The sequence below is a fragment of the Dermacentor variabilis genome, unplaced genomic scaffold (genome assembly GCF_050947875.1).
Source record: "Dermacentor variabilis isolate Ectoservices unplaced genomic scaffold, ASM5094787v1 scaffold_12, whole genome shotgun sequence".
Taxonomy (NCBI): Eukaryota; Metazoa; Arthropoda; class Arachnida; order Ixodida; family Ixodidae; genus Dermacentor; species Dermacentor variabilis.
Genome location: NW_027460280.1, coordinates 18,642,056 through 18,668,988, shown reverse-complemented (window position 1 = coordinate 18,668,988; position 26,933 = coordinate 18,642,056). Strand labels below are relative to the sequence as shown.

At 50.7% G+C, this 26,933-nt stretch overlaps 1 protein-coding gene across 5 annotated transcripts in view; it reads right to left on the bottom strand.

Annotated features, from left to right (window-relative positions):
* Window positions 1-21,794: 21,794 nt before the first annotated feature.
* LOC142566292 (nucleolysin TIAR-like) overlaps window positions 21,795-26,933 on the bottom strand; it is a 256,354-nt gene continuing 251,215 nt past the window's right edge. For all 5 annotated transcript variants that reach the window (XM_075677186.1, XM_075677187.1, XM_075677189.1 and 2 more), the window contains one exon: window positions 21,795-23,046. In XM_075677186.1, coding sequence (XP_075533301.1) covers window positions 22,908-23,046 — 139 coding nt within the window. In that variant the 3' untranslated portion in view covers window positions 21,795-22,907. The remainder of the gene's footprint in view (window positions 23,047-26,933) is intronic.

The window sequence follows — 26,933 nt, the reverse complement described above, 5'->3', positions numbered from 1 at the left end:
GCTAATGAATTAGTACAAAAATACACACCCCTCCGAGTTGTCCGGTGTAACCATCGAGCAGCGTGGTTTAATGCATCCCTAAAACGTATCTTGAACAGGAAGAAGCGGCTGTTTCGCCAAACTAAAAAACGGAACACAATTGATAGCTGGCGTGCGTATCAGCAGGTTGCTTCACTGGTTAAAAACGCAAAGAAGCTAAACGCGTTTTCTTTTACAATACACTTCCATCTCTGCTGACTGAAAATACCAAAATTTTGGAAAACTGTCAAGGGTTCCGAATGTAACACAATATTGCTAACTGATGTAGATTGTGCTGTTGTTCCACAAGAAGAATGTTGTTCTGTACTCAATGAAGTGTTTTCTAAATCATTTTTAAATAACGTGTTGCCCTGTGCCTTTCTACCTGAAGTTGTTAAGATGAATTTTCCTCAGATGGAGCCCTTGTTAATTGATTACGATGGTGTCGTGAACTTGATTCGTAAGTTAAAGATTTCGTCATCGTCAGGAATAGACGATATTAACTCTAAATTTTTGAAAAATACCGAAGTGTACTCATCCATAATTTTGTGCAACATCTTTTCGCAATCTATTCTGTCGTGCTCATTACCAAAGGACTTTAAAGTCGGCAAGGTGGTTCCATTTTTTAATATCTGGCGACGTGCATTCACCTTTAAATTGCAGGCCAATTTCTCTAACAAGTGTGCCATGCAAAATTCTAGAGCATATAATATACTCTAATCTCATCAACTTCCTAGAAACAAATTAATTTTTTTCATCTCGTCAGCATGGGTTCCGTATATCGTTTTTCTGTGATACTCAACTTATTTCATTTACACATGACATCTGTGCCGCGTTGGATAATGGATTTCACATTGACACCATCTTCTTAGACTTTTCTAAAGCATTTGATCTCGTCTCTCACCAATTACTTTGTCCAAATTAAATACACTTAACATTGACCGTAACATTATCTCATGGATTGAACACTTCTTATCCAATAGAACGCAATTTGTCTCAGCTAACAATTTTGACTCTTCACGTTGTCCTGTCAGTTCCGGGGTGCCGCAAGGTTCCGTTCTCGGACCCTTGCTTTTTCTCATTTATATTAATGATTTGCCTAACTGTGTAGCGTCCTCTATAAGGTTTTTTGCAGACGATTGTGTCATTTACAGAGTAATATCATCAAATTCTGACACTCTAAAACTACAATCTGATGTAGACAAGGTAACTAACTGGTGCGACACTTGGAAAATGCGACTTAACAGCCAAAAGTGCAAACTAATGAGGATTTCCCGCAATACTGCTTCGTCTAACCTATCCAACTATCACTTGAAGAACTCTGTACTCGAAGAAGTCAGTTCCTGTAAATACTTAGGCGTCCACATAACATCTAATTTTTCCTGGCAAACAAACATAAACCACATCACTAACAATGCTAACCGTACGCTTGATTACCTCCGTCGCAATTTCTCTATGGCACCCGCTAACTTGAAGCTACTTCTATACAAAACACTAATACGTCCTAAGCTTGAATATGCCTCTTGTGTGTGGGACCCTGGCTTGGATTACTTAACAAATGCAATAGAATCTATACAAAATCGTGGCGCGCGTTTCATTCTTACTAACTATTCTCGGACATCAAGCGTAACATCTATGAAGGCTACTTTAAACCTCCCTCTCCTCTCATCCCGTAGGAAGTTAGCGCGCTTATCACTGCTGCACAAAATGTATTATTACAATCCGGAATTAAAAAGTGAACTTTTGTCCGAACCTGCATATATATCATCACGTACTGACCATCGGCATAAATTGAGCGTTCCACACTGTCGCACGAAGCTATTTTTTTATTCATTTATTCCTAAAGCTACCAAAGAATGGAATCATCTGCCGGTCTCAATTGTTAACATAACCGATACATCTGCTTTTAGAACTACTATTGAAGAATACTTTTGTTAATCCGCACTTTCTAATTTTTTTATTGTTATTATTATACCCTGTTATCTGCACATGCTCTGTATTTAGTGCCACTCCCTTCTGTAACGCCTTCGGGCCTTGAAGGTACAATAAATGAAATGATGATTATCGCTGTCAGCAGCCCAATTAACTAAAATTGAATAATTTTTTGTTGTTGACCGATGTAAGTGGGTATGTTTGTATAGTGAAAGTTAGAGGCAGTCGTGTTCTAGCGTGTCTGTGCTCCGAGAAATCGAACTCCAAATTTTAATTGTCGTTCGCATGATTTGACAACGGGGCGGGAGGCAATGGCAAAGATAACTGTCCATTTTCCCCTCTCGGCTGAAGGATCATGGTTGCTGTAAAACATAGTTGCTGTAGAAACAACTGGATTTTTCAATGGGCCATGCGTATTTGGAAAGATGAGAAGCGGTTATCTTTGGTTTATTTTCCCAGCAGTTTCGGTCGGTGGATCGAGCTTTTCAAGGGCTACAGTAAATTCTCGCGACACCGTCTTTTCATGTATGTAGCTAAAAAAAAAAAATACCAAAGGAACCAACGAAAAAAAAGAAAACGAGGCAACAAAAAGAAAAAAATTCACCGACGATACTCCCTAATGCGAATTTCGATCGTAGCTGTTTAGGTGTTTTGAATTCGCGATATATTACGGCAAAGAATTTGATTCTGAAGGACAGGGTGCTCTCGGCGGCGGCGCTCCGCTCGGGCAGCTCGTTTAGCAGCAGCGGCACACGAAGCATTTCCACCGATTGCGTCGCTCACTGTTCAGAAAGAAAGCGTGAACGCGGTGTGATGTTTGGGGTCGGGCATGAAATAGATGGTAGCTGGCCCATGCCGTCGCCCAACTTATCCACGCTGAGGACGTTGTTGAAAGGAGGGACTTGTTCTCATGGAGAACGAGGAATATGGGATTTATTTACAGTATCTACATGAGAACGTTACAATTCATCAGTCTAACATGACTGAAAGAGGAATGCACAGAGCCGACAACGGCTGCTTTAACACTCTGTCCTCCCTAGACCCCTAGGTGAGGGAAAACGGCCATTCGACCAACCGGAGCGTCCAAAGCCATCGTAGCCGACCCGCCTTTGAGGGGGAGGGTTTACGCACTCACTTTCGCACAGGTTGCACTGACGACGCCAAGATGAGAGGGTTCTCGCAGACACGGTGCTTGACCCGAGCAGGCGCCTCTTTATCCCAGAGTTGACCCTGCAGTCAGTGGCCGCCGCGTCTGTCCATTGACCGACGACTTCTAAGCTGCGTGAGACGGCACCGCAAAGCATTTTCTTCCAGGAATTCCCCCGCTCCAATCGAACCGTGAAGGTGGCGGCGACTCCACTAACAATACCTGGTCCGCCGACTGCGTGTATACATCCCGGCGTCGTTCGGTTGGGGACGCCGCGCATTGTGGTCCTTACAAAGCGAGTAGTCGCAGCAGACATGGTGGCACTAACGGGCGGGGGACTGACGTATTGCTGTTTTCAAAGCGAGTCGCCGCAGTAGACATGATGGCGCCGTACGGTTGGGGACTGTCGCTTCCCCGAAGATCGCCAGCCTCCGCAGGTCTAACGTAACAACGGGAAGGCGTGGCTTGCGCCAAGCGCATTCTCTAGCGGCACCTCACCGCAGGCTAAGTAGCGCATGTGCAGTGGGTCTGAAGCCCACGCCAGCGCTGTTTCCGCGCTGGCCGCATGCCATGGTCGTGCCGGCACTGCACTTTCCTCCTCACCCTTTGCCGTTTTCCGCCTCCTGGTTCCGCTGCACCCTCCTCTCTGCTTTCCCCTCCCGTCTTTAATCCCCCGCTGCGCTCCGCGTTCGCTTTCATCTTTTGCTGTGCTCATTCGCTCGTTTACGCCCCCGACGACGCTCACCGCGGGAACGGGCGCTTAAAGCCCGGGATACATGAAGCGGACTTTCACCGCGGACCATCGCCCGGCACAAATAGACACGGCGGGTTGCATTTTTACAATTGCTAGAAGGTACAGCGGGGCGTTTCTCGCGGCGCTCGACGTTTCTGCGCAGGCGCGAGTAAGAACAGGTGCGAGAGAGAAAATCTGGGGGCCTTTGCTCCTTGAAAATGTGACTGCCTAGGCACTACGGAGATTTCTTAGCGCGTGTTGTATGCGTTTGTCCCCTAGACATGCCGGCATTGCGGAGTGCGGTCGAGTTTGTTTACGCTCCGCTGCTGGCTGCCCGCACGGTGAGGCAGTGGGCACGGACGCTCCATTTGATGATCGCTGTGTCTGAAGGAGGCAAGGTTCTGACTGGTGTTGTATAAGTCGCGGGTCGATTTTTTAGTGGCGACGACAGATTGCATTTTTTTTTAGAAGCACTGCTCCAGGAGGGCACATGTAGCCGGCATACGGAGGCCTCAGGAGAGCACCTAGCTGAGGTTATAATAAAGCAGGAGGTGCAGGATCTCCGAGGCATCCAAGGGGTATACTTGGCAGAGGCGTAGCCAGGGGGGAGGGGGGCTTATGGGGCTTCAGCCCCCCCCCGAAATTTTTTCGTGCTGTCCATGCACCGCCGACAAAAGCAACCCCCGGCGCCGGAAATCATTCTGGATTTTGTCTAGAGCGTCTTTTTCACGCTCGAAAAGCCATTTCACCGCGAAAATTGCAAACTCGGGCTGAATTTCGCCGCAACGCCCATGCACCGGGAGTAACATAACGCAAGCAGCCCCATCCGAGCACAAAGTTTCAAGGATGTTTTCATGGAACTCTATCATGGAATTTACGGAGCGCGTGGATATCAATTCCGAAACTTTATGGGTATAAATTTCTCATAAACTTTTGATGTGCAAGGTGCATTGACATTTCCAAACGAGTGCTTTAGATTTTCAATTGCGGAACTTTGTAAATTTAATGCTCCCATAAATATTTGACGCCAAAGGTGCATTGACTTTTCCAAAGTCGCACATCGGGCCATACGAGACAAGCCAAATGAACACGCAATCAGACAAGTTGACAAAGCCCGCAGCGAGGCCCGATGAGACGAAGCGTCGTGGTGGTTCATTCGTGCCGTCCATGTCACATAAAAAATATTTTTTTTTCACCTGCGCCAAAGCATCCAGCGAAGACACTGAAGCCAGCGAAGAACTACGTTTTTATTTATTTTTTCTACTTTGACTTTTAATCGCGAGGACACACTGAGCCTCTTCATTTTTTTTTGTTCTCGCTCCCCTACCCGCGCGCTGCCAGAGCCAGCCAGAGCGCACGCGTTTTTCTCGTGTTGCCCCGACCACCGCGCGGCGCACTTCGGTGCGCGTTCGGTTTTCTCTGGCCGAGTGCATTTTCGCCTGGCAGAGCTTTGGACGCTTTCTAGCTAGCAGACGAGAAAAAGAAACAATGGTCGCTAGCCGCCATCACTGTGGGGACTCGACGGATTGCAGTGCGTTGGCTTGAGTGCAACCTCTCCAGAAAGTCTTGTCTCGCCGGTGTAGGATGCGAGCAGTATGCGCATGGCTCTTGGTGTACCAAGCGTCTCGTGTTTTCTTCGATATTCCTTTAATAGCGATATCAGTTGCCCAAAGTAGGCATTATATTGTGACCAACATATTTTGCGTTTTTTTTTTCATTACTGTGCCCCCGCCCCTCAAAAGAAAAGAAGAAGCGTTGTTGCGGTGCAGCGAATTGTCGCATGGTGAAAGTGCTATTTTGTTACTTCTTTTGCGGAAAGTAATGGGCCATGAGACGCTTCATGTTCCGGATACTCTTATTATATTATTGAAATTATATGGACACTCTAGGCGCATTCCTTCCGTCGCCCTCATGTTCCCCATAAAGTCCAAGTGCGATAACATCGTGACCCCGTGTCGCATGCTATATGTGCGAGTGGAAGCGTACGGGGGGGGGGGGGAGGGGGGTAATGGGTGAGCCGACTAGTGGCTCAGTCTTGCGTGCGCAAGGGAGAAAAGTCAGGAGCAAGCGCGCCGCCTTCCGTCGCGCGCGATACATCGGGGGAGAGGATGGAATGTGGGCAGGATCTAGGATTCTGTGAATCTGTGATTGCGCAACGTGTTCATTTGCCTTGTTTGACGCATTATATACCGTGACTTTTTCTTAGATACGTAGATTTATTGGAGACTTACTTATACGTATGTTTACATATCTTGTTGCGAGGTTTTGTGTATACGTGCAGTGAACTTCGTTTCCAGTGGCACTTTTTTGCCCTTTATCAAGCTGTATTTTCGCATTTGTGCATTCCATTGCATCTTCGCATTTCGAACGTACGAGGGCGAGTCAAATGAAAGTGAGCCTACCCACCCCGCGCAATTATGGTTCTGTTCATTATCTGCAAGGCCTGCGCGTAGCACACAGGCATCTCTCATTTACAAAAGTGACACGCAGGTGTGAGGATAAATGTTCTTTAATGCTCTCATACACTGGGTTGAACATGGTTGCGTGCCGTAATGGACTCTCCAGAAGTTGAGCATCGTGGTGCCGTCAGGTTTTTGACAGCTGAAGGTGTTTCCCAAAAACAAATTAGTCGCCGTATGGCTGCCGTGTACATGGAACATTGCATTTCATTGGCCACTGTGAAGCGTTGGAAAAAACGGTTCAAAGAAGGACGTGAAATTTGCAAAGACGATCCCAGACCGGGCCAAAGCCACCGTGCAATCACCTCTAACAAAATTGCAAAGGTTGATGAGCTGATGAGACAAGAACGGAGGATAATTCATCGATGAACTGGCAGAGCGTGTGAACATCAGTCACGGCTTCGTTCACGCCATAATTCATGAACATCTCGGTTATCAGCTCTTGTGTGCGCAATGGATGCCCAAGATTTTGAACCACCGCCAGAATACGGAGATCAGCGCTGCCTTTACTCATCTGATCCGGTATCACAATAAGGGTGACGATTTCTTTTCTCCAGTTGTGATCGGGGACGAACCCTGGTGCCATTTCTACGAGCCTAAAACACGACGACAAAGCTTACAGTGGAAACATTCGAACACCACACCCAAGAAAGGAAAGGCCGTCATTTCCGCCGGAAAGGTGTTGTTGACTTTTCTTTTTCGATCGTCAGGGGCCATTACGGATAGAATTTGCTAAATCTTGAGAGACTATCAATTGTTTCCGATATTGTGAAACGCCGGATCGGCTGCGTGTCGCAATCAAGAAGTGGAAAATTGACGAATGGGGTCATCTTGTTCCACGACAATGCCCGTCCCCACGTTGCTGACGTGGTTAATAATGTTCAAGCGGGAAACGCTGCAACATCCGTCATACAGCTCAGACCTGTTGCCTTGCGACTTCCACATTTCGGGGCAACCGAAAAAACAGCTCAAGGGAAACAGATTCGTCTCGGATGATGACGTGAAATTCAGTTGCAGACGTTTTGAAGCAGTAACCCAAGGAGCTTTACGAGACGGGAATTGCGCGACTCGTTAGTCAATGGGACAAATGTCTAAATGCTCATGGGGGCTACTTTTAATTAAAATACCCCGTTTGTCATATATTTCCCATTGGCTCACTTTCATTTGACTCGCCCTCGTATATTCTGCAGAACTCCTGCTTATTATACGTGCTCTCTGTTGCGACTATAATTTCGGTGCAATTACGATACACGACCGATAACAGCTGCTGCTGCATAAAACATTGGAACAAATGACAGCGTCATTGAGATTTGTCACTGGCCGTTGCATATGTACAAGAATGTAAACAAGGATCTTGAATGACAAAGTGTCATTAACATATTTGTCCTCAACTTGTTCATTTCATGGCCTTTACATTTTTCATATCAGCGGCATGCACTGCTTTGCCGGCTTCGAACTGATGTAGTTATAAAGTTCGTGTGATATTTTCTTTACTTATTAAATAGACAAAATACATGGAAGCATTGACATCAGTTATGTTGGGCACAATTTTTGGCACATACGAGTATATTCTTTTATGAAAAAATACATATTTTACTTGTATTAACAGTGCGTAGCGTTCAACAATTCGTTTGCAGCATCTTCGGCAATGGCAATGCAGTTATTATTCGTGTATTTAATCCCTAGGCAAATTGTTTAACAGGAAGCTTTAGCTCGGGCCCAACTCCGACGCGGCCTATTCAGATACATGTAAAACGCAGAAACGGTTTTCTGAGATAACTCCTGAATCGTTTTTAATGAAACTTGTTGCATTCTAGTGTCTGTTGGAAGCGGAATTTCAATTCAGGGCCTGAACTTCGTTTAAAATATTTTGAAAAATTTGAAAGTTCGAAAAAAAAATAGAAGTACGAAGTTTAAATATTAATAGCTCTGCATCAAGAACAGATATCGCGGTTCTGTAAACGGCATCCATTACACCATTCAAAGCGGACAAATTCGATATGTCAATTTTTACCTTACGTGAATTGGTTATGTTATGTACAAGGGTTCTGCAAAAGCCGTATTTCCATAATAATTTTTTGGGACTCATGTGTAACATATCAATTTTGTACTCTGTAGATGTACTATTATGTGCAATTCACAGAATTGTGATATCAATTTTCATTGCTGATTTAGAGTTGTAAACTTAATTGTTTCGTTTTCTGAAAATTTTCGATTTTTGCCACTTTTCAATAAAATATTGACGACCTAAATCGAAAATTCGAAACAAACAGTCACTAGAATTTAAGTTTTTCTTTTGAATGCAACAAACCTAGTCAAATTTGGTGCAGTGGATGCCGAGAAAAACGAATTCTCCTTTTACATGTATTTAGATAGGAGGACCCGAGCTAAAGCATCCTCAAGGAGGAGGTCCGCCTGCAACGTGAGCCCCCCCCCCCCCCCCTTGAGGATGGATCAAACTGTAACGGCGCGATCACGTAATTGACGTCGTTAACTTGACGTAGAACTTCATAATCCCCTGTGTTGCGAGAGAGAAGCTTCTGGGAGAGGCCGACCCGACGCCATACTGACCAAAGCAGCACCCAAGCATCTGGGGCGACCTGTACATCGCGACGGCAGCGGTCGTAAAGGCACGTCCACACTAGCCGCAAAAACGCGCGCGACAAGATTCACGAAAAGCGGCAGCAACGCGCGAATGGGTGCGAGACCCATTTTTTTCGCGGCAGCAGGAAAACGAGCACCAATAAGAAGCGAGCCGCGCTGTTGTGGCGCCACCTGTCGCATAAGAAAAGAACCATAATCTATGGGCTCCGAGATCCAACAGTGACACGCAAGTCGTAAAATCTCGGAGGCCATTTCCAGTCAAGGGGGCTGTTTTAGAGCGCAGCTCTTTGGCGTCCGTTCCTGGGTTTCGCGTCGTCGTCGGCGTTGTCGTCGGCCTCGTAACCAGCTCCGCCCCCCTTTCATCCCCCCAGCGCTAGCAGCGACCGACTGATACCGCTGGATGCCGCTGATGCCGCTAGAGAGTCAAGATAACGTGACTGCATAGAACACCGTCGCCGCCATGCAGAAAGAGGAGGAAAGGGTCCCCCCCCCCTGTTCTTGTGTGGCGGATAGGGTGCTCTTCAGTTGCCGACGCGCCGGTTATTTCACGTAGGCCCCGGCACGTCGACGAATACGTGACCACCTTCCCACGGCTAGACCTGGTTCTTAGCGCTGCGGAAGCGAGGGTATCATATTGTTTGTGTCGGCATCGGCGGCGTTGTCCCTGAAACCAACTCCGCAGCTGGGGTTGACTCACTATCGGCGTCAGCAGCATCAGTCAGTCGCTGCTATCTCTTCCCTCCTCCCTTTATCGTGTTGTCCGCTTGCTGCGCGCGCTTCTGCCCCCATCGTTTGCCGCTGGGTGTACACGCCGGCCCCCTCCCCCCTCTTCCTGCGAGTCTCCGGTTGTCAAAGCGCCGGCTCGAACTTAATTCCTTGTCCGTTCCTGGGTTTCGCGTCGTCGTCGGCGTTGTCGTCGGCCTCGTAACCAGCTCCGCCCCCCTTTCATCCCCCCAGCGCTAGCAGCGACCGACTGATACCGCTGGATGCCGCTGACGCCGCTAGAGAGTCAAGATAACGTGACTGCATAGAACACCGTCGCCGCCATGCAGAAAGAGGAGGAAAGGGTCCCCCCCCCCTGTTCTTGTGTGGCGGATAGGGTGCTCTTCAGTTGCCGACGCGCCGGTTATTTCACGTAGGCCCCGGCACGTCGACGAATACGTGACCACCTTCCCACGGCTAGACCTGGTTCTTAGCGCTGCGGAAGCGAGGGTATCATATTGTTTGTGTCGGCATCGGCGGCGTTGTCCCTGAAACCAACTCCGCAGCTGGGGTTGACTCACTATCGGCGTCAGCGGCATCAGTCAGTCGCTGCTATCTCTTCCCTCCTCCCTTTATCGTGTTGTCCGCTTGCTGCGCGCGCTTCTGCCCCCATCGTTTGCCGCTGGGTGTACACGCCGCCCCCCTCCCCCCTCTTCCTGCGAGTCTCCGGTTGTCAAAGCGCCGGCTCGAACTTAATTCCTTTCTTCGCTCCTCCTCCAATGCAACCCCTGTGCGGTGGCAATCAGAGAGCCAGATCGGTGGCGGCGGATCTGTATATGTGCACCGCCCGAGCCGAAATTGCCGCTGCCGTTCGCCCTGTGCGGTGGCAATCAGAGAGCCAGATCGGTGGCGGCGGATCTGTATATGTGCACCGCCCGAGCCGAAATTGCCGCTGCCGTTCGGCACTGCGAAATTATCTGCCAGTTCTTTCTGAGCCATGAGCGAGACGACCGATGGAAGTCCTCCGTCTGCTGCTGCTGCTGCTAAACGAGCTGCCAGAGCAGAGGCCCAGCGCCGTCGCCGTCAGAATCCAGAGGTGCGTGCCGCCGAAGCAGAAGCTTACCTAGTGGAGTCTTTATTAAAGGAATACGTGTGAAAAATAAAAAAAAAATTCTGTGATAGCGCATACATGTGTTGCTCGATTTCTTTGCCTCAATCTATCGAAAAGGTGAAACAGCTTATTTGCTGCGCTCAAATTTCGCATTAGGAAGTAACGTAATCGTCGGTAATTTTTTCTTTGTCTCTTTCTCTCTCTCTGCGCGCCATGCGCGCCGGAACGGGTGGCTTTTCTTTTTGTTAAGCTTTCCACACCGCCACCGAGACGTCGACGAAGAAGCCGCCTCGCAATGGAGGCCTTTTTGGAAACCGCGGATATGCATGCCTCCATGACAAATCGAACGTCGATTTCAAGGACAAGGAGCTGCGCGCCAACCGCTGGCACATTATTGGGCAGCAGTTTGACCTGACAGGTGAGTAATTGGTGAAGGCGGGGAAGCAGAGTGTGCGCCTGGCCCTCAGTGTCCCTGTACCGCCATATAGGGCGCACCCAAACCTTTCCCTTTCTGGCACGTCGGCGTCGCACAAGAACAAATAAGTATTATAGTGTTCACAGTCACCAGTAGCTCCTCGTACGTATCCGACATGCCTGAGGGTGGCCGGCTGCGGCGCAAAGAAACAGACACTTCCGATGGAATACGAAATGGGCAGAACGGAGAGCGCGTTGTCACGAGACGTATCGAATGGAACGAGACAACGCGGGACTCCACGACGTTGCCGCAAAACGCGATTGTGGACTTGCCCGCGGGCGCTTGCCGCGTGCGGCGTGTCGCCCGCGTTTTTGTCGCTAGTGTGGACGTGCCTTAACGTTCTTATAACGCGACAGCGTTAAGGAGCTCGTGTCGCAGAAAAGCCGGTGTCGTCGGCCGTGAGCGAAAAATCCCGGAAGGCAATTCATAAATAAAAACAACTCGCAAGATGGGCGGAGTGGGAACTGAACCAAGGTCTCCGGAGTATGGGACGGAGACGCTACCACTCAGCCATGAGTTCGATGCTTCAAAGCGGGACAAAAGCGCCTCTAGTGAATGCGGTGTTGCCTTAGAAACGTGCCATAGAAAGTTATACTGCGGTGTATATCGGTAATTATGAGCATGTAAATTACAGAAGTCGCGCACGCAGAGCCATCTTGCGGCAAACACAGAAGACCCCCCTACTCGCGTACGGCGCTGCCCCGACAGCTGGCGCGCCACTCGCCCACTTTCTAGAGGACGATCCCATCGAGGAGTCAGCCCCATGATCGCGTCCGCCTTAACGGCGCGTCGCGGCCCGGCTGTCCTTGCCGATCACGACGTTTGGCTCAGGTATATCGTTTCTCCCTCCGAGACACCGAGTTCTTTGGTTCGTTCCGTTTGCTCAGGTGCACATTTAGTCTTTGTGTGACTCAAGAGCATGCCGAGCAAATGAGTGGGCGGTGCGAACGGGGTGCCATAACGCTATCGCGTTCCACTCTTGAAGGCGAAGCTTAAGCGTCCTCCAATTTTTTTGTATATGCTGCGAGGCTAACAAACGAGATCGGGCGATTTGACGCGCCATGTGAGCGCGATCGATGACTTCGCGAGCGTACTCAGTGGCAACGCGGGGCACCGAAGGTAGGATGGTGTCAAAGGGCAATGTGGGGTCGTGGCCATAGAAAAGATAAAAGGGTTAATATCCTGCGGTGTCATGTCGGGACGAATTATACGCGAATGTCACGTAGGCCAGCGTGGCGTCCCAGTCGCGGTGATCGTTGGGAACGTACATCGACAGCACCTCCGTGAGCGTTCGGTTGAGACGTTCCGTAAGACCGTTCCTTTGTGGGTTGTAGGCGGTGGACAGCTTGTGCTCAGTGGCACAAGAGCGGAGGAGGTCGTCGACAACTCGAGACAAGAACGAACGGAGCGGTCTGTAAGTAACTGTCGAGGTGCGCCGTGGTGTTGAATGACGTCGTGAAGGAGAAAATCGGCCACGTCTGTTGAACAACTAGTCGGCAGCGCCTTTGTTATCGCGTAGCGTGTTGCATAATCGGTAGCGACGGCGACCCATTTATTCCCTCTAGTCGTCGTCGGAAAAGGGCCAAGCAGGTCAAGGCCTACACGAAAGAACGGTTCAGAGGGAACTTCAAGTGGATGGAGTCGTCAGACAGGTGACAGGGGAGGTTTCTTCCGGCGCTGACACAATTCGCAAGTTGCGACATAACGACGCACGGAGCGGTAGAGACCCGGCCAAAAGAACCGGCGTCGTACGCGGTCGTATGTACGCAAAACTCCAAAGTGTCCCGCCGTCGGTGCATCATGAAGTTGTTCGAGAACGACGGATCGCAGATGACGAGGAAGGACAAGGAGCAACTCGGGGCCGTCAGGGCTGATATTGCGGCGGTAGAGGATGCCGTCGTGCAGCACGAACATGCGGCACGCACCGTCGGTGCTGCCAGATTGCACTCCGGCGATGATGGACTGTAAGGATGCGTCGCGCTGTTCAGCGCACATGTCGGTCATGTCAGTCAAAGCCGTCAGGCAGGTCACCGGATCCTGCGCAACAGGATCAGGGGGTTCCACGGGGTGACGCGAGAGACAGTCAGCGTCCTTGTGCAGACGTCCAGACTTATAGTCGACAACAAATGAAAATTCCTGGAACCGCAAAGCCCAGCGACCAAGCCGTCCAGTGGGGTCCCGGAGGGAAGACAGCCAACAGATGGCGTGGTGGTCTGTAACGATCAAAAACGTGCGGCCGTACAAATATGGCCAGAACTTTGCGACAGCCCAAACTAAAGCCAAGCACTCTCGCTCGGTGATGGCATAATTTCTCTCGGCATGTGACAGCAGGCGGCTAGCGTGAGCTATCACGCACTCGGTACCATTCTATTGTTGGGCGAGAACAGCGCCGATGCCGTGGCCGCTTGCGTCAGTGTGGACGTCGGTCAGTGCAGATGGATCAAAGTGGGCAAGTATGGGAGGGGTGGTCAGAAACCCGATGAGGGCAGCGAAGGCGTGAGCCTGCTCCGGGTCCCATGAAAATGGCATGTTCTTCTTTAGAAGATCTGTCAAAGGCCAAGCAACGTCGGCGAAGTCTTTGACGAAACGGCGAAAGTAAGAACACAGGCCGACGAAACAGCGCACGTCAGAAGCAGAACGTGGCACAGGGAAACTGCGTACGGCGCGAACTTTATCCGGATCTGGTTGGACACCGGATGCGCCAAAGAGGCGTCCCAACACTGTAATGTGACGGCGCCTGAATTGACAATTCGTCGAGTTCAGTTAAAGGCCGGCTTTTATGAAGACCGCAAGAATTGCAGTGAGTCGGGTAAGGTGGCTGCCGAACGTGGGAGAAAAAAACAATAACGTCGTCAAGGTAATAAAGACAGGTGGTCCATTTGTAGCCTCGCAGAAGAGAGTCCATCATACGTTCAAACGTCGCAGGAGCATTGCATAGGCCAAAGGGCATTACTTTGAACTAATATAAGCCATCCGGAGTGATGAAGGCAGTCTTCTCGCGGTCCATTTCATCAACTGAAATCTGCCAGTAGCCGGATCGAAGATCGATGGACGAGAAGTATTTAGCTCCGTGCAAGCAGTCCAAGGCGTCATCGATGTGTGGTAGTGGGTAGACGTCTTTGCGCGTGATCTTGTTTAAGTGGCGATAATCGACGCAAGAACGCCAGGTACCATCTTTCTTTTTCACAAGGACGACAGGCGAAGCCCGAGGGTTGGCTGATGGCTCGATGATCCCTTTGTGGAGCATTTTGTCCACTTCTGATTGGATGACTCAACGTTCAGCATGCGATACCCGATAGGGTCGCCGACGAATAGCATTCGTGTCACCAGTGTTTATACGGTGGTGAACGACAGATATTTGGCCTAAAGGCCTGTCGCCGAAATCAAAGACGTCACTGTACGATCCAAGCAGGTGACGTATGTCCGTGGCCTGTACAGAGGTGAGGTCAGGTGCAATCATTTTCGCGAAGTCATCCGTTAAGGAACCAGAGTTGCAATTGGCGCTCATAAGCCACTCTCGGCATTCAGACTCTCAATGTCAAATTCGGAACCACTAGAAACGCTGGCCAAGAACATGCCGCCCGGAATCACTTGAGGGCACAGGCTGAAATTCAGAAGCGGTAGAACGACGTCGTTACTAGTAACCGTGACCAGCGTATGTGGAACAGCAACGTTCCGGTTCAAACGCACGTCGATGATGGGGCGAAGCACATATTCCCCGTCAGGAACATGTGGCTGCGCGGTCAAAGTGACGTAAGTAACTGCCTCGGGTGACAGACGCACATCGTGATGCGAGCACAAGTGCGGTGCTCGGAGCATCGGCGAGTTGAGGCAGTTCCAACTGAAGAACGCCGGTCGCGCAGTCGATGCGAGCAGAATGAGTGTATAAAAAGTCCAATCCAAGGATAACGTCGTGAGGGCAGTTGTCAATCGCAGCAAAGAGAACAGAAGTAGGGCGGCCGGCTATAATTAAACGCGCAGTACATCTTCGAAGAGCAACCAGCACGCCACCGTCGGCCATACGAAGCCCTCGGGCAGCTGCTGGGGTGAGGACCTTCTTTAAACGTCTACGTAGGCTAGCACTCATAACAGATACGTGGGCTCCAGTGTCGACGAGTGCTTGGACAGGTACGCCGTCTATTTTAATGTCAATTACGCTTCTCCTTCGGGGCACAGACAGAGGATTTGCTGCAGTGGTAGGCAATGCAGCTCCACCTCCGAGGGCTGCATTTCTTAGTTTTCCGAAAGGGTGCGGCCAAACGCCACGGGGGACGAAAGGCGACGTGGCGGCCGCGAACGGGAAGATGGGCGACGTGTTTGCGGTGAACGAGACTGGTGCCCGCGCGGCGATGGTGAGCGGCTGTACCACGTGTTCCTAGCAGAGTTGTCGGCGCTGTTAGACTCAGCGGTGGGCGAAACATTGCGGACATTTCCATCAAAACGGCTCAGGTTGGTCGGCCACGAGTTCCGACAGTATCGGGCGACCTGACCAATGCGGCGACAGGTAAAACATATCGGCTGGTCGTCTGCAGTTATCTACTCAGTCGGGTTGCGATAACGCGGAGAGAAGCGTCGGGGTGGAGCGAAAATAGTAGAAGGGCGTTCGTTAGCTCTGGGATGGGCGACAGCACACACAGAATGTAAACCAATGTTTTCAAGTTCCTGGCGAACGATGGCTTGTACCAGAGGAACTTAAAATGTGGTAGCATCAGGGCTACGCGAACAGAAAGATGCGGGCGTCATCGCATCCAGTTCACGTCGAACGATTCGCACCACGTCCTTCGATGGCGACGCATGATGCTGTGCGGGTTGATCTTCACACGTCGACGTTGCGGCAGTATTGGGAAGACTGGCGAATGATTGCAAGACGCGTCGGCTTTTGGCCTGCTCGAATTATCGGCACTCTAATTATTGCATCAACTATAGAGCAGCTTTTGCACATGAGCAGATTAAGTGCGTCGTCAGCAATGCCCTTAAGCACGTGCCCGACCTTCTCAGCCTCTGTCATGTCGTGATCGGCCTTACGGCAAAGTGCCAGCACGTCCTGAATGTACGAGACATAGGACCCTGTGGGGGATTGGGCACGGGAGGCCAGTTCCTGCTTTGCGGCAATTTTACGGCCTGCTGGTTTGCCAAACAACTCTCAATTTCTCTTTGCATTGGTCCCAGCTGGTTGGCTCCTCTTCGTGGTTTTCGTACCCACACCTTTGCCGTGCCTCTCAGGTAGAACAGGTTAGCTAGCATAAGCATAGGGTCCCATCTGTTGATTCCACTCACGCGTTCGTACATGGCGTTGTGCCATACTATGAGCACCACGTGGCGACCACGAGGCGACGAGAGCTCCCACTTCTCCGCTACGAATCGCGAATTCGACACAGGAGGCGACTTCAAGGAGCGCCCAGCAATCTCCGTGACGAATCAGGAATTTGACGCGGGCGAGGTCATCAGCCTGCCCCGCCTGACTCCTGCCGATGAGGCGTCGCCGAAAGGATTTAAGGGAGAACCGGCCCATTGTGAGAACAGACAGTCGCTTGCAGCCGTCCAGTCGGTCTGATGCGCTCCTACTGCTACATGTACGCTATCATCCACTATCTGTAAATATTGTATAAAGTTTTTCGTTTCTTCTTCGTCTACGGAACGAGTCCGTCTTTCGTCCTCCACCCCGAAGTCACAATGGCCACCCATTCTTCAACGTCGGCGCCATCGGTCCCGCAGAAAGTTCCAGGATCCTTGGGTTGCACAACGACAACCGAAGGTGACAGCGACGTAGCATGCGACGGTGACGTTGGAGGTGGCAACGACGTTGATCCCGAGTGCTCACCGTCATTCATGGTGAGGACGGTGAATCGACGTCCACTGCGGAGCTCCGTTTTCAGCCGTGGCACCCCGCACCTTAACCAATATGTTATGGGGATGTTGGAAGTATAAAACTATATTTATACCGTAACAATATAATTACGTCCAGCCGCCAACTTGCGACGCTAAGTTGATCACTGCCGCGCCCCGCGACTTCTGCCGGCACGCCTAGGGACAAACGCATACAACACGAGCTAAGAAACTCCTCCGTAGTGCCTAGGCAGAGTCATTATTTAAGGAGCAAAAGCCCCCACATTTCCCCTCTCGCACCCGCTCTTACTAGTGCATGCCCGCAAACGTCCGGCGACTCCGCAAGTGCCACGCCCCACTGTACCTACTAGCACTGCCGGGTTCGTCTCGTGATAGCATCGTCCTCGCTCGCTGTACGCTGTGTGCGCGAGTGAAAGCGCGCCGTATTTCGTCGCGCGCATGGCACCGGGCGAGGGAGGGGGCGTTTTACTTCCACCTTACCGACTTTTATCTTAAAAGCGATCGGCTTTGGGGGAACAGTCGAGGTGGGCCTACGGCTCGTAGCATTAGCGCGCGCTGTTCTCGCCGCTCAGTTTGCGTTGAAGCGATAGACAGCACGAAGGTCACTTCGCTCGCTGCTGCCGCGGCTCCTCACGTCAGCGTTTTGACGGAGCGTGTCCGCGGCCATCGAGTGTGAAGTGTTCATGTTTTCCTGTGCGCGCTGACACCATGTTAGGTAATTTAGATAGTAAGCGAATGTTTACACGGGGCTTTCTACTTAGGTGGCTGTTTCGTATGGCGCGTCCCATCTTTAAAGGGATATAGAATAAGAAATTTGTCGCCGAAATATCTGGCTCCATTGATAGTTATCGCACCGACAGTGACGAAAACAACTCTTTCTGATCAGAAATGAGCTAAAAGTAAATATTTTAAGCATATTTCTCAAATAGTCGCAACTAGTGGCTTCCTCTAAAAGCTTCGGCAAAACCAAATATTACGTCACACATATATGTATACCTGCCTCACTTCTTCCCGCCCATCTGTCGCTTCAATGCGAACGAAACGTCGAAAGCACAGCGCATACGACGCTACCGGCACTACGCGCACTCTGCAAACATCGCAGATCGCTTTCAATACACACGAGCGCCGGCAACGCGTCCTCGTGGCGTCCACGAGGTCAACGCCGTAGTACACGCCGCGGTTGTCCCCACTCTGAACGGAGCGGCTCGCTTTCTCATTAATCACAGGTGCAAGCTTGCGACCCGAGCCGCAGGAACCGCACTTATATGTGGTTTCCACGTATGATGCCGCCCCTGATCGCTCAAGGTCCACGTGCGTGCATGCAATGCGCAGCGTACACTTGCCACGTTGCTGGTCCAAGCTCCCTCGGCATCGCGGAGGGGGAGTGCTGCGGCGGGTCGTCGCTAGATGACGCGGCCGGATCGTACGCATATGCCTTTATCGTGTGTGGTCGTTCACTAGGCCGCTCAGCGAAGTCATAATCTCCGCTCATGCAATCACTTTCACTAAGCTTTTTGCACGGCGCAACGCGGGGAAAACCTAACGGCGCGCAGCCGGTCAGTTCGCCCCGTCGCTGCTGAAGGCAGATGCGACGTCCAATCCGCCGGCTTGTTGTCGGGAGCGCGTTGCGTGTGGCCGCCCACAGAGCGTCAAAAATAACCCGAACGACTACATACAAGAGCAATCGTGTCTCAGGAATGCAATTGTGGTTCCTCAATATTCCTTTAATACAATCTGCAATGCGGACAGTGTACGCGTCTATGCTTGAAGTAGCAAAGGCAAGGCGCAGAAGACCAGGACTCGGGAAGAACACAAACGACAGGACCGGCGCCGGTCCTGTCGTTTGTGTTCGTCTTCCCGAGTCCTGGTCTTCTGCGCCTTGCCTTTGCTACTTCAAGCATGAACCAACTAGCCCAAGCAAGTTTTACTTGTACGCGTCTAGACGCACCGAGGGCCGACATCGTCATATGTGCGCGTCACCCGGCTTGACAAAAGTGAGTCGCTCCAAATTTTATTTAGGCTACCATTTTCCAAAAAACTGCAATATCAAAAATCCCTCAAATACGAAGTTCTAAACTCTGTAAACTGTACCTATTAAGATATCCAAAGTGGAAATTTTTAATGTATGAACGCGACGGTGTTAAGGGCTCCCATGTCGCAGGAAATCCGGTGTCGGCCCGCGTCCCTGTGAACGAGAATTCCAGTATTCACACCATTCTATCGCTTCTATCTTCCGACTTCAATATTAAAAGTGCTAAACTAACAGAAACCTGAAAACGATGCAATTTTTTTTTTGGTGCGGCTGTGCGCTACCTCCGGGATCGGCCCACGCAAGAGGCCGCCTGCGTTCCCCGGTAAACATTACGGTTTCCTAAGCTGCAGTTACCGGGAAGCGTGAGCAGCGGTCGGGGATCTTTGAATGCTATCGCGTTCCACTATTAAAGGCGAAGCTTAAGCGTCCTCCAAATTTTAAAAGCGTAAGCATTTTTATGCTTACTTAACGAGAACACCGTCCATCATGTCATGCAGGACGATCGCTTTCCAGAGCCTGCAGCAGCCAGCGACTTCGTGCTACCTGCCGCTTCAACGCGAACGAAGCGCCGAGAAAACAGCGCTCACGGAGCTCTCGGCACATTTGCACATCGCGATAAAGATCCCCGGCGAGAACACTGCGCGCCAAGCCATCAGCAGTCGGCACACTGTCGGTGCTAAAGAGCGACAACGGACGACGATCGGAACGTCATCACCACACGTGTCGCCGCCACCTGCACTACTTAGCTTGCGTCATCAATGCATTTTGCGGCACCGTCCGCACCGATTCGTGTCCCTGCAGTGTTGTCCGTTCGTAGTGGTCGGACCACTACTGAACGACACCCGGCTGCGCGATGAGCAAGTGGCACCATGCTGACAACTCCCGGAGGAGTTCGTGCGTTAACTTCATACAGCGCTCTCAAACACTGCATGCGGTTCACGGAGCTGCGACACATTTTTCGTGCAGAGATTTGTAAACTTCGTGCTTTGAGTCAAACGAGTGATTCTCGGAAATTTGAAGGAAAAAAAAAAAAACTGGCCTTGAATTTGTAACTGCCCTTCCATAGGAAAATCTGAGTAGACTACGAGCTAATGCTTATGTATAGGTGTAAACAAGAACAAGACCGCTGGATAAAAAAAAAAAAAAAAAAAATGCGGCCTGCCAAGTCAGCCGGGCTCCAATGGGAGCGAATGTCTCCGTCGTAGTTTGATCCTCGGCCGCTTGGCTGGGCCGAACGGCCTAGCGGTAGGGGACTGGAAGCGTCGGTTTCCACGGACGACGGAGTTCTAAGCGCCTTCCTCCCGCATTTGCTATGCCGACCCCACACAACAGTGGTGTGGTTTGCTGTGTAGCGGTACATGCAATTTCGAGCCAATTTTAGGCCAAATTAAATATACAAACGTCTATGGAATAAAAGCATGCTGGTTTCTGTCAACGTGACACTATCTTGTCATTCTCACACTTCAAAGTTTTGAGCGGTAGACAAAAAGCTCCCAACTTGTACTTAAATTATAGTGCAACAAGAACTTTATACAAAATATTAGAGGGTCATTTCACGGTTGAAATGGCCACGCTTATCGAATTTATAGGTACTAGTAAACACCGGCTTCGGCAACGTGTCATGAAAAGCACAGAAGAGTAAACAGCGTTCGCGATTAGCTCCTGTTAACGCTAACTTGTGAACAAGCATATCAGTCGTAATCATCTCAGCATAAACGCAGTTTTCCATACGGTTGGCGTTTCCGTGGTCTACCTGACCCGTGTCCACTTTTTTTCGGCGAGCCATCGTCACGTTAGCCCAATACGGGCATCACGCCGACAGATGTGCCTCCAGCGGCGATGTACAGTCGCGATCAATTTGAAGGTGATCGCTCGAGCGGTGACCGAAACTAGGAGCAGCGCCACATTACGTCATCGCAGTCAGTCGAGAGGGAAGCATCAGATAGCTCCCCTCTCTTTTGCTTTTCCCTGAGCAGCTGTCACTCCGGTCACCCTTCACGAGACAACCTGCAAAATTCATTTAGATTACGTTATCAGCTTTTGCACAAAGGCGTCATTGTTAGCCAAGGTATGCATGAGACATCGACGCACACACATCATTGCCATGAAAGGGAAACAAACAAAAATGTGGCGTGTTAGACTTGGGGGTGACGGTTGCAGCCTGGAAGAGCATAAAAGTGGAAGAAGGCAGCGAATTTTTATCTTCGCAGTTCCGAAATCGGCCGCTATGCTGCTTGGAAGGCCCGCCGGTAGATGCTCGCGCGATCACCTTCAAATTGATCGCGACTGTACGTACGCGGGGCAGGTAGAATTTTCCCAGAAAAATCAACGCTTGTGCAGTTCCCGTGTCAGCTTCGACTCTATGGGAGCCAGCATGAGAATCGTGGTTTCCACGAAACTTGGTCGTACGAGTTCAAGCGGCATTGCATATCGATCACTTTCGAACTGCAATGAGGAGCATAAACTGCAAGGATAATGATTACGTGTATCCAGACTCATTGCTTTCTGCATTTAGGAAATGCGATTGCGTAAAGACAGAAGGCGCAGCAAAGCCACAGGTTTACACAAACCATTCTGAAGCAAGGTTTGGGCACGGGCTAGTTCGTGTTCCATGGTTTACACAAACCATTCCCCTGGTAGCCGAACGATGCCAGTTCCCATTGAATCACGCTGTTTTGCTGCCTTCACATCAATTTGAAGAAACCGCTGGCAACGTCGGAAAGAACAGACAGAATCGTTTATAGAAATCTAGCTTGCACAGCTCCTTTATTTTTCGCTGCAGCGAAACCACGGGACGCCTGGGAACGCGCACAGGCCGCCCCCCCCCCCCCCACCCTCGTGGGCGTCAAGAGACCTCGCACTAGGGGCGTTATTGTGCAAGGCGAGGGGCCCGGCGGCGGCAGCAGCAGCAGCACCAAGGGCGTCTAGAGGTGACTATGTACAGGGATCAAGGTTCACGGCCTTGTTCGGAGACAACCCCGGGAGAAAACAGCGACACGGGGGCGCGCGCACCACCACACACACACACACGGCACCAGTCTTTCCGCCCGGCTCTTCAGCGCCCGGGTGGAGTCGTTTCCTACCCCGCCCACACCTAAGCAACCACGGGCACAGCACCGAGAGGCGCCCTCCACTCCACAGAGGGGGAAAACTTGAGCACGAGCGCCACAGCAGTTCGCCGACAGGCACACCACATGCACACAGTTAAAAGGAACCTCGCGCACACTGAAAGGGCATCGCCGCAAGAGACCTGGGCCACGCCAGAGGGAGCCGGCGCACCCACCCAAGCACGCACACACACACACAAACGGGCCGAGACACACAACTGCCCCACATCTCCGGCGATCTAAACTTAAACAACAATAACAAAATGTGCCAAACGAGCGTGCTAACATTTGACGCTGTTCGTAAACTACAATTCCAAACATGTCTACCCCATCCACACATTAATGACTCGCATCTACTACGCAGCTACAGGAAACGGTAAGGGGACCGGCGGCAGATTTTGATACCCCTCTTCTTCATCGCTTTATGATATATATATATATATATTTATGTATATATATATATTTATATATATATATATCAGGTGTATGTATAGCTTGTGTCCTCTTTTATTTATGTATATATATATGTATAGTTCCCCTCGCCCTGCAATCTTCCCGCCGACCACATAGTTCCAAAAAAAAAAAAAGTGGGGGGGAACTAACTGCGGCGGGGCGCGCAGCCGGTGCCACAGCCCGAGAACACGCAACAGGATAGAACAGAACAGACACACAACAAATGAACGGGCGGAGCGATGTGCGTGGTCTTCACTTTCGTGGGCGCGAGTGCCTGCCTTCCCTCTCTACTGGGCCTGGTACTGTTGCATAGGGTAGGCGCCGATCATGCCCGGTTGCTGCAGGCCCTGCGCCATGGGCGTCTGCGCGGCCGCCACTTGCGGCTGGCCGGGCAGACCCTGCCACGCCATCTGCATGCCCACGCTCCTGCGAAAAAAGAACAAAGCGATGTTTAGGCGAAAACAATGCCCATACGTTGCATTTACGCCGCATAGACTTTGGAAGCACAGCCAAACACGGTCGCCGAATTGGCAGTGTGGGAAATTCTGGGATTTTAGGCGATTAGGCACGCCGCAGCGGGGGATGAATTCTAACCGCCTGGGGAACTTTAACGTGCCCCCAATGCAGGGGTGTTTTCGCCCCAATAGAAATGCGGCCGGGATTTCATCCCGCGACATTGTGCTGAGCAGCGCAAAACTATAGCCACTAAGCTACCACGGCGGGCAGCGGCGAGTTGAGACGATCAACCGAAAAGCGTCAGGCTCGCAAATCGCTGAACCAAGTACAGTCCGCGTCACCCTTGTGTAGAGCGCGGGAACGGCAGCCTCCGGGACTGTACGTTGTTCACTACGCTTTCCTTTTTTTCAGTGACCGCGCTGCCAAAGGTATCGCAGAGCAATCCGTTGAGCAAACGACGTTGGTGCGCTTTTTGCAAGGGGGGGGGGGGCAGGGTTCGTTTCTGCATCAGCGCCATAACAACAATGGCCGACTCTGTGAGAGGGCGAAAGTGTGGGCACTCACTGAGCGGGCTTGGATCTATTTTAACCTAGCCCCCCACCCCCTTTTTTTTTTTTCCTTTTTGCACCAATTATCCAATCAACTCTAGCAGACTCCTTCGAACCCTATCGTTTCCGACAGCTGGGCGAGTATTTGTGCATCATACGAGCCGACGCATGCATCAGTCTGTTCGCCGTACCAGCACTCAGGCAGACAGCTCGGGCCTAGAAAAGCACAATCTTTTTGCGTTGTCTCGCAAACACGCCTCGACCAAAGGCCAGACGCGCTTCGGAGCACCTGGTAGTCGGCAGGCACTCGGAGCCACGTCAACCACAGAATAATCGCGGCGTCTATCACAGAATAGAAAATACGGGTTGATCATTTTCAAGTGTTATGGAATACTTAAAAATCGCCTGATGCAGATAATTCACCTTGAGCTGGGTTAGTGAGAGAGGCGGACATTAAAGGCAAGTAATCGAAACGCACATTCATGCAATTAAGAAAAATTCACAAATTAACGTACTTTACGGCACGTGTTGAAATTTACTAAGCCAGTGTGCTTACAAGGCGTATCCACTTAGAATGAATTTCTAGAATGACACCAGTTTACAGATATGCGCCATCAAACTCACCGTAAAAAAACACAAAAGTAATTAGGACGCCCACGTGTTTAGTCCCACACTTTGGAAAGTAGCTCGAAACTGGCGTAATTCTGGAAATTCAAGCGATACGTCTTGCAAACACGCCCGGAGGATTCCCCGCCCGCTGACTTCGTTTCGTCACCCCCCCCACCGAGGAATGGGAGGCCGCCACAACTGGCCGAGACCGAGAATCACAGCCTACGTAGCTTAGCCTCCCCTACGTTTAATGAAGTCGTTGCTCACTCGCTCTTGCAAACTATCCGGCTACAATTCGTAAATTGCGATAAATGCCGTAATGTAACCAATAAGTTAATCAGTAAATTTCCGTTAATTATCCCGTACACAGGGGCGGCGCCAATGCATTCCGGCGACAACAGGCGCCCAGCATTCAAACGTGCTCTCCCGGAGCTTGACGATTCATTGGCATCACCTACTTGAAACCCACGAGCACTTCTGGAATACCTATGGTGTTGGCACCGAGTACTCGCGCCGTACGGCGGTCGAGAACCGAACGCGTCCCTTCTATCAAAGCGTGTCCGGACGGAGCGCTTTTAAACGAGTGAAGATGGGATAAGCAAATTTCCACGAGTGTAGACCGCCATCGCTGTTATACTAGCAGCGGCATATTAGCTTGTGATGATGCTGGCACTAAGCATATACAAGTAGAAAACAACATGAAATGCCCGCCAGTCTGCTCTTGACAGTCACTCGCATTTGATTTATGCTGGAACTCTGCTTAAAACAAAGTGTGCCGATGTTCCCGAAGGCATTAAAATAAACGACCTTACTAATTTCACGGGACTGCTGCCACCACTCGCCGTACCAAGTAGTGTGTAGCGTGTGGCAGAAACACCTGAAAGCCGGGGATGACAGCCTCATGGCAGGCGTGCCGCTTAAAGCATGCCACGGCGCAGGCCGACATGTACGGGATGAACTAAGACAACATCCACTCAAGTACGGGAAGCTATGCATAAGATTTTCTCTCAGTGATATACTGGACGCGATTTCTTTTATATGCACCTTTAGTGGAAACATGCCAACGTTAAAAAATCGGCACGTCTAACAGCCGCTACTATGGCACTGGAACGCAGCTCCCAAGCCATCGACGCGCCACACAGCAGCCGGCGAGAGCACCGAGCCGTCATTAGAGCTTGTCCGGGCAGGCCGTTTGCCCGAATACCGGACAAACCTGTCCATTGTGCGCGCACTTGTTGGCTCAGATTGACGAGCTTTGCACAAATGCCAGACCTAAACGACGAGTGCACGCCACTTACCGTGACAACTGCATCCGTCCTGTGGGAAATGTATGCAGCATAGTGCACGCACGTTTAAGGACCCCGACATTAAAGGGACACTAAAGGCACACGTGCACTGTTGAATACCCTTTCAGAAATATCGCAGCGCTTATTTCGTGCCAAAGGCTTTCACAGAAAAACGCAACAAATGTAGTCGCGTTCCTCTGGCGCAATTCAAATCGCCCGCCACTGGCGACGCGGTGTTACGCCGCATACGTCACCACCACCCTCTACTACCGTCGGCGAGAAAAATGGCCCCATGACCTTTTCGCGTAAAATGCGAAACTGAGGGAAGACGGAGCCAACAGCACAGCACCTACATTTCTTGCCTGGCGATGCCGGCATACTAAATCTAGAACGCTCTGGTTAAAACGTTGGCCTCAAGAATGTCATCATTCAGGCAATGGAAACTTCTATCCGATGTCACCCCACACCGCGACTCGACGGGGACCGCAACAAGCGAAACGCCAGAAAAACCGCGTCGATTATTTTTTTTCCCCCCATGTGGACCATTCTTCGGTCTTGAACGCAACGAGTGGTTAACACAACGAGGCGTTAGATGAGCCCCTTGGAGTCTCAAATCGTGTCCTACACTTACCTCAACATCTCGCTTACTAATGCTTTGCTCTCATTAATATGAACGCCTTTGACGCTCTCGAGCATCAATCTATCAATTTAGCTTGACTTGATATTTCGCTTTAGTGCACCTATAACTCGCTAACTGTGTTGCACACATCATTCACAATATAATGTTCACGACAGCGCTGGTAACCCACCTGGATGTCTGAGGCGCAGCTTCCCTTCACCCTTCAGAAAAAAATTAAAAAAAAAAAATGCGGGGTGCTCCGGATTAATTTTGACGACCTCGGGTACAGCCAAGTACACGAGCGTTCTCGCATTTCCCCATCGCCGAAATAAGGCCGCCAATACTATTTAGTCACGCACACAGGCCCGGCCGACGCGGTTCCCGACGTCACGGCTAATGCAGCTCGGACTCTCTTTAAAGGGGCCCTTCACAAAATGGTCTCACTATTATAGAGGACGTCGTCCCACGAATCTCATGCCGCAAATCATTTACACATCCGCTAGCGCCCAGGAACCCACACAGCGCAAAAGCCACGGGGGCAAAACCTCTGCCAAAAGTCGCGGCACCCCGTGGCGGCCGCGGTAGCACACGCGCAGCTGAGGTCGCAGATGCATATATTTTGCATTTATTCAACTCAAGATTATAATAATAATATTTGGGGTTTTACGTGCCAAAACCACTTTCTGATTATGAGGCACGCCGTAGTGGAGGACTCCGGAAATTTTGACCACCTGGGGTTCTTTAACGTGCACCTAAATCTAAGCACACGGGTGTTTTCGCATTTCGCCCCCATCG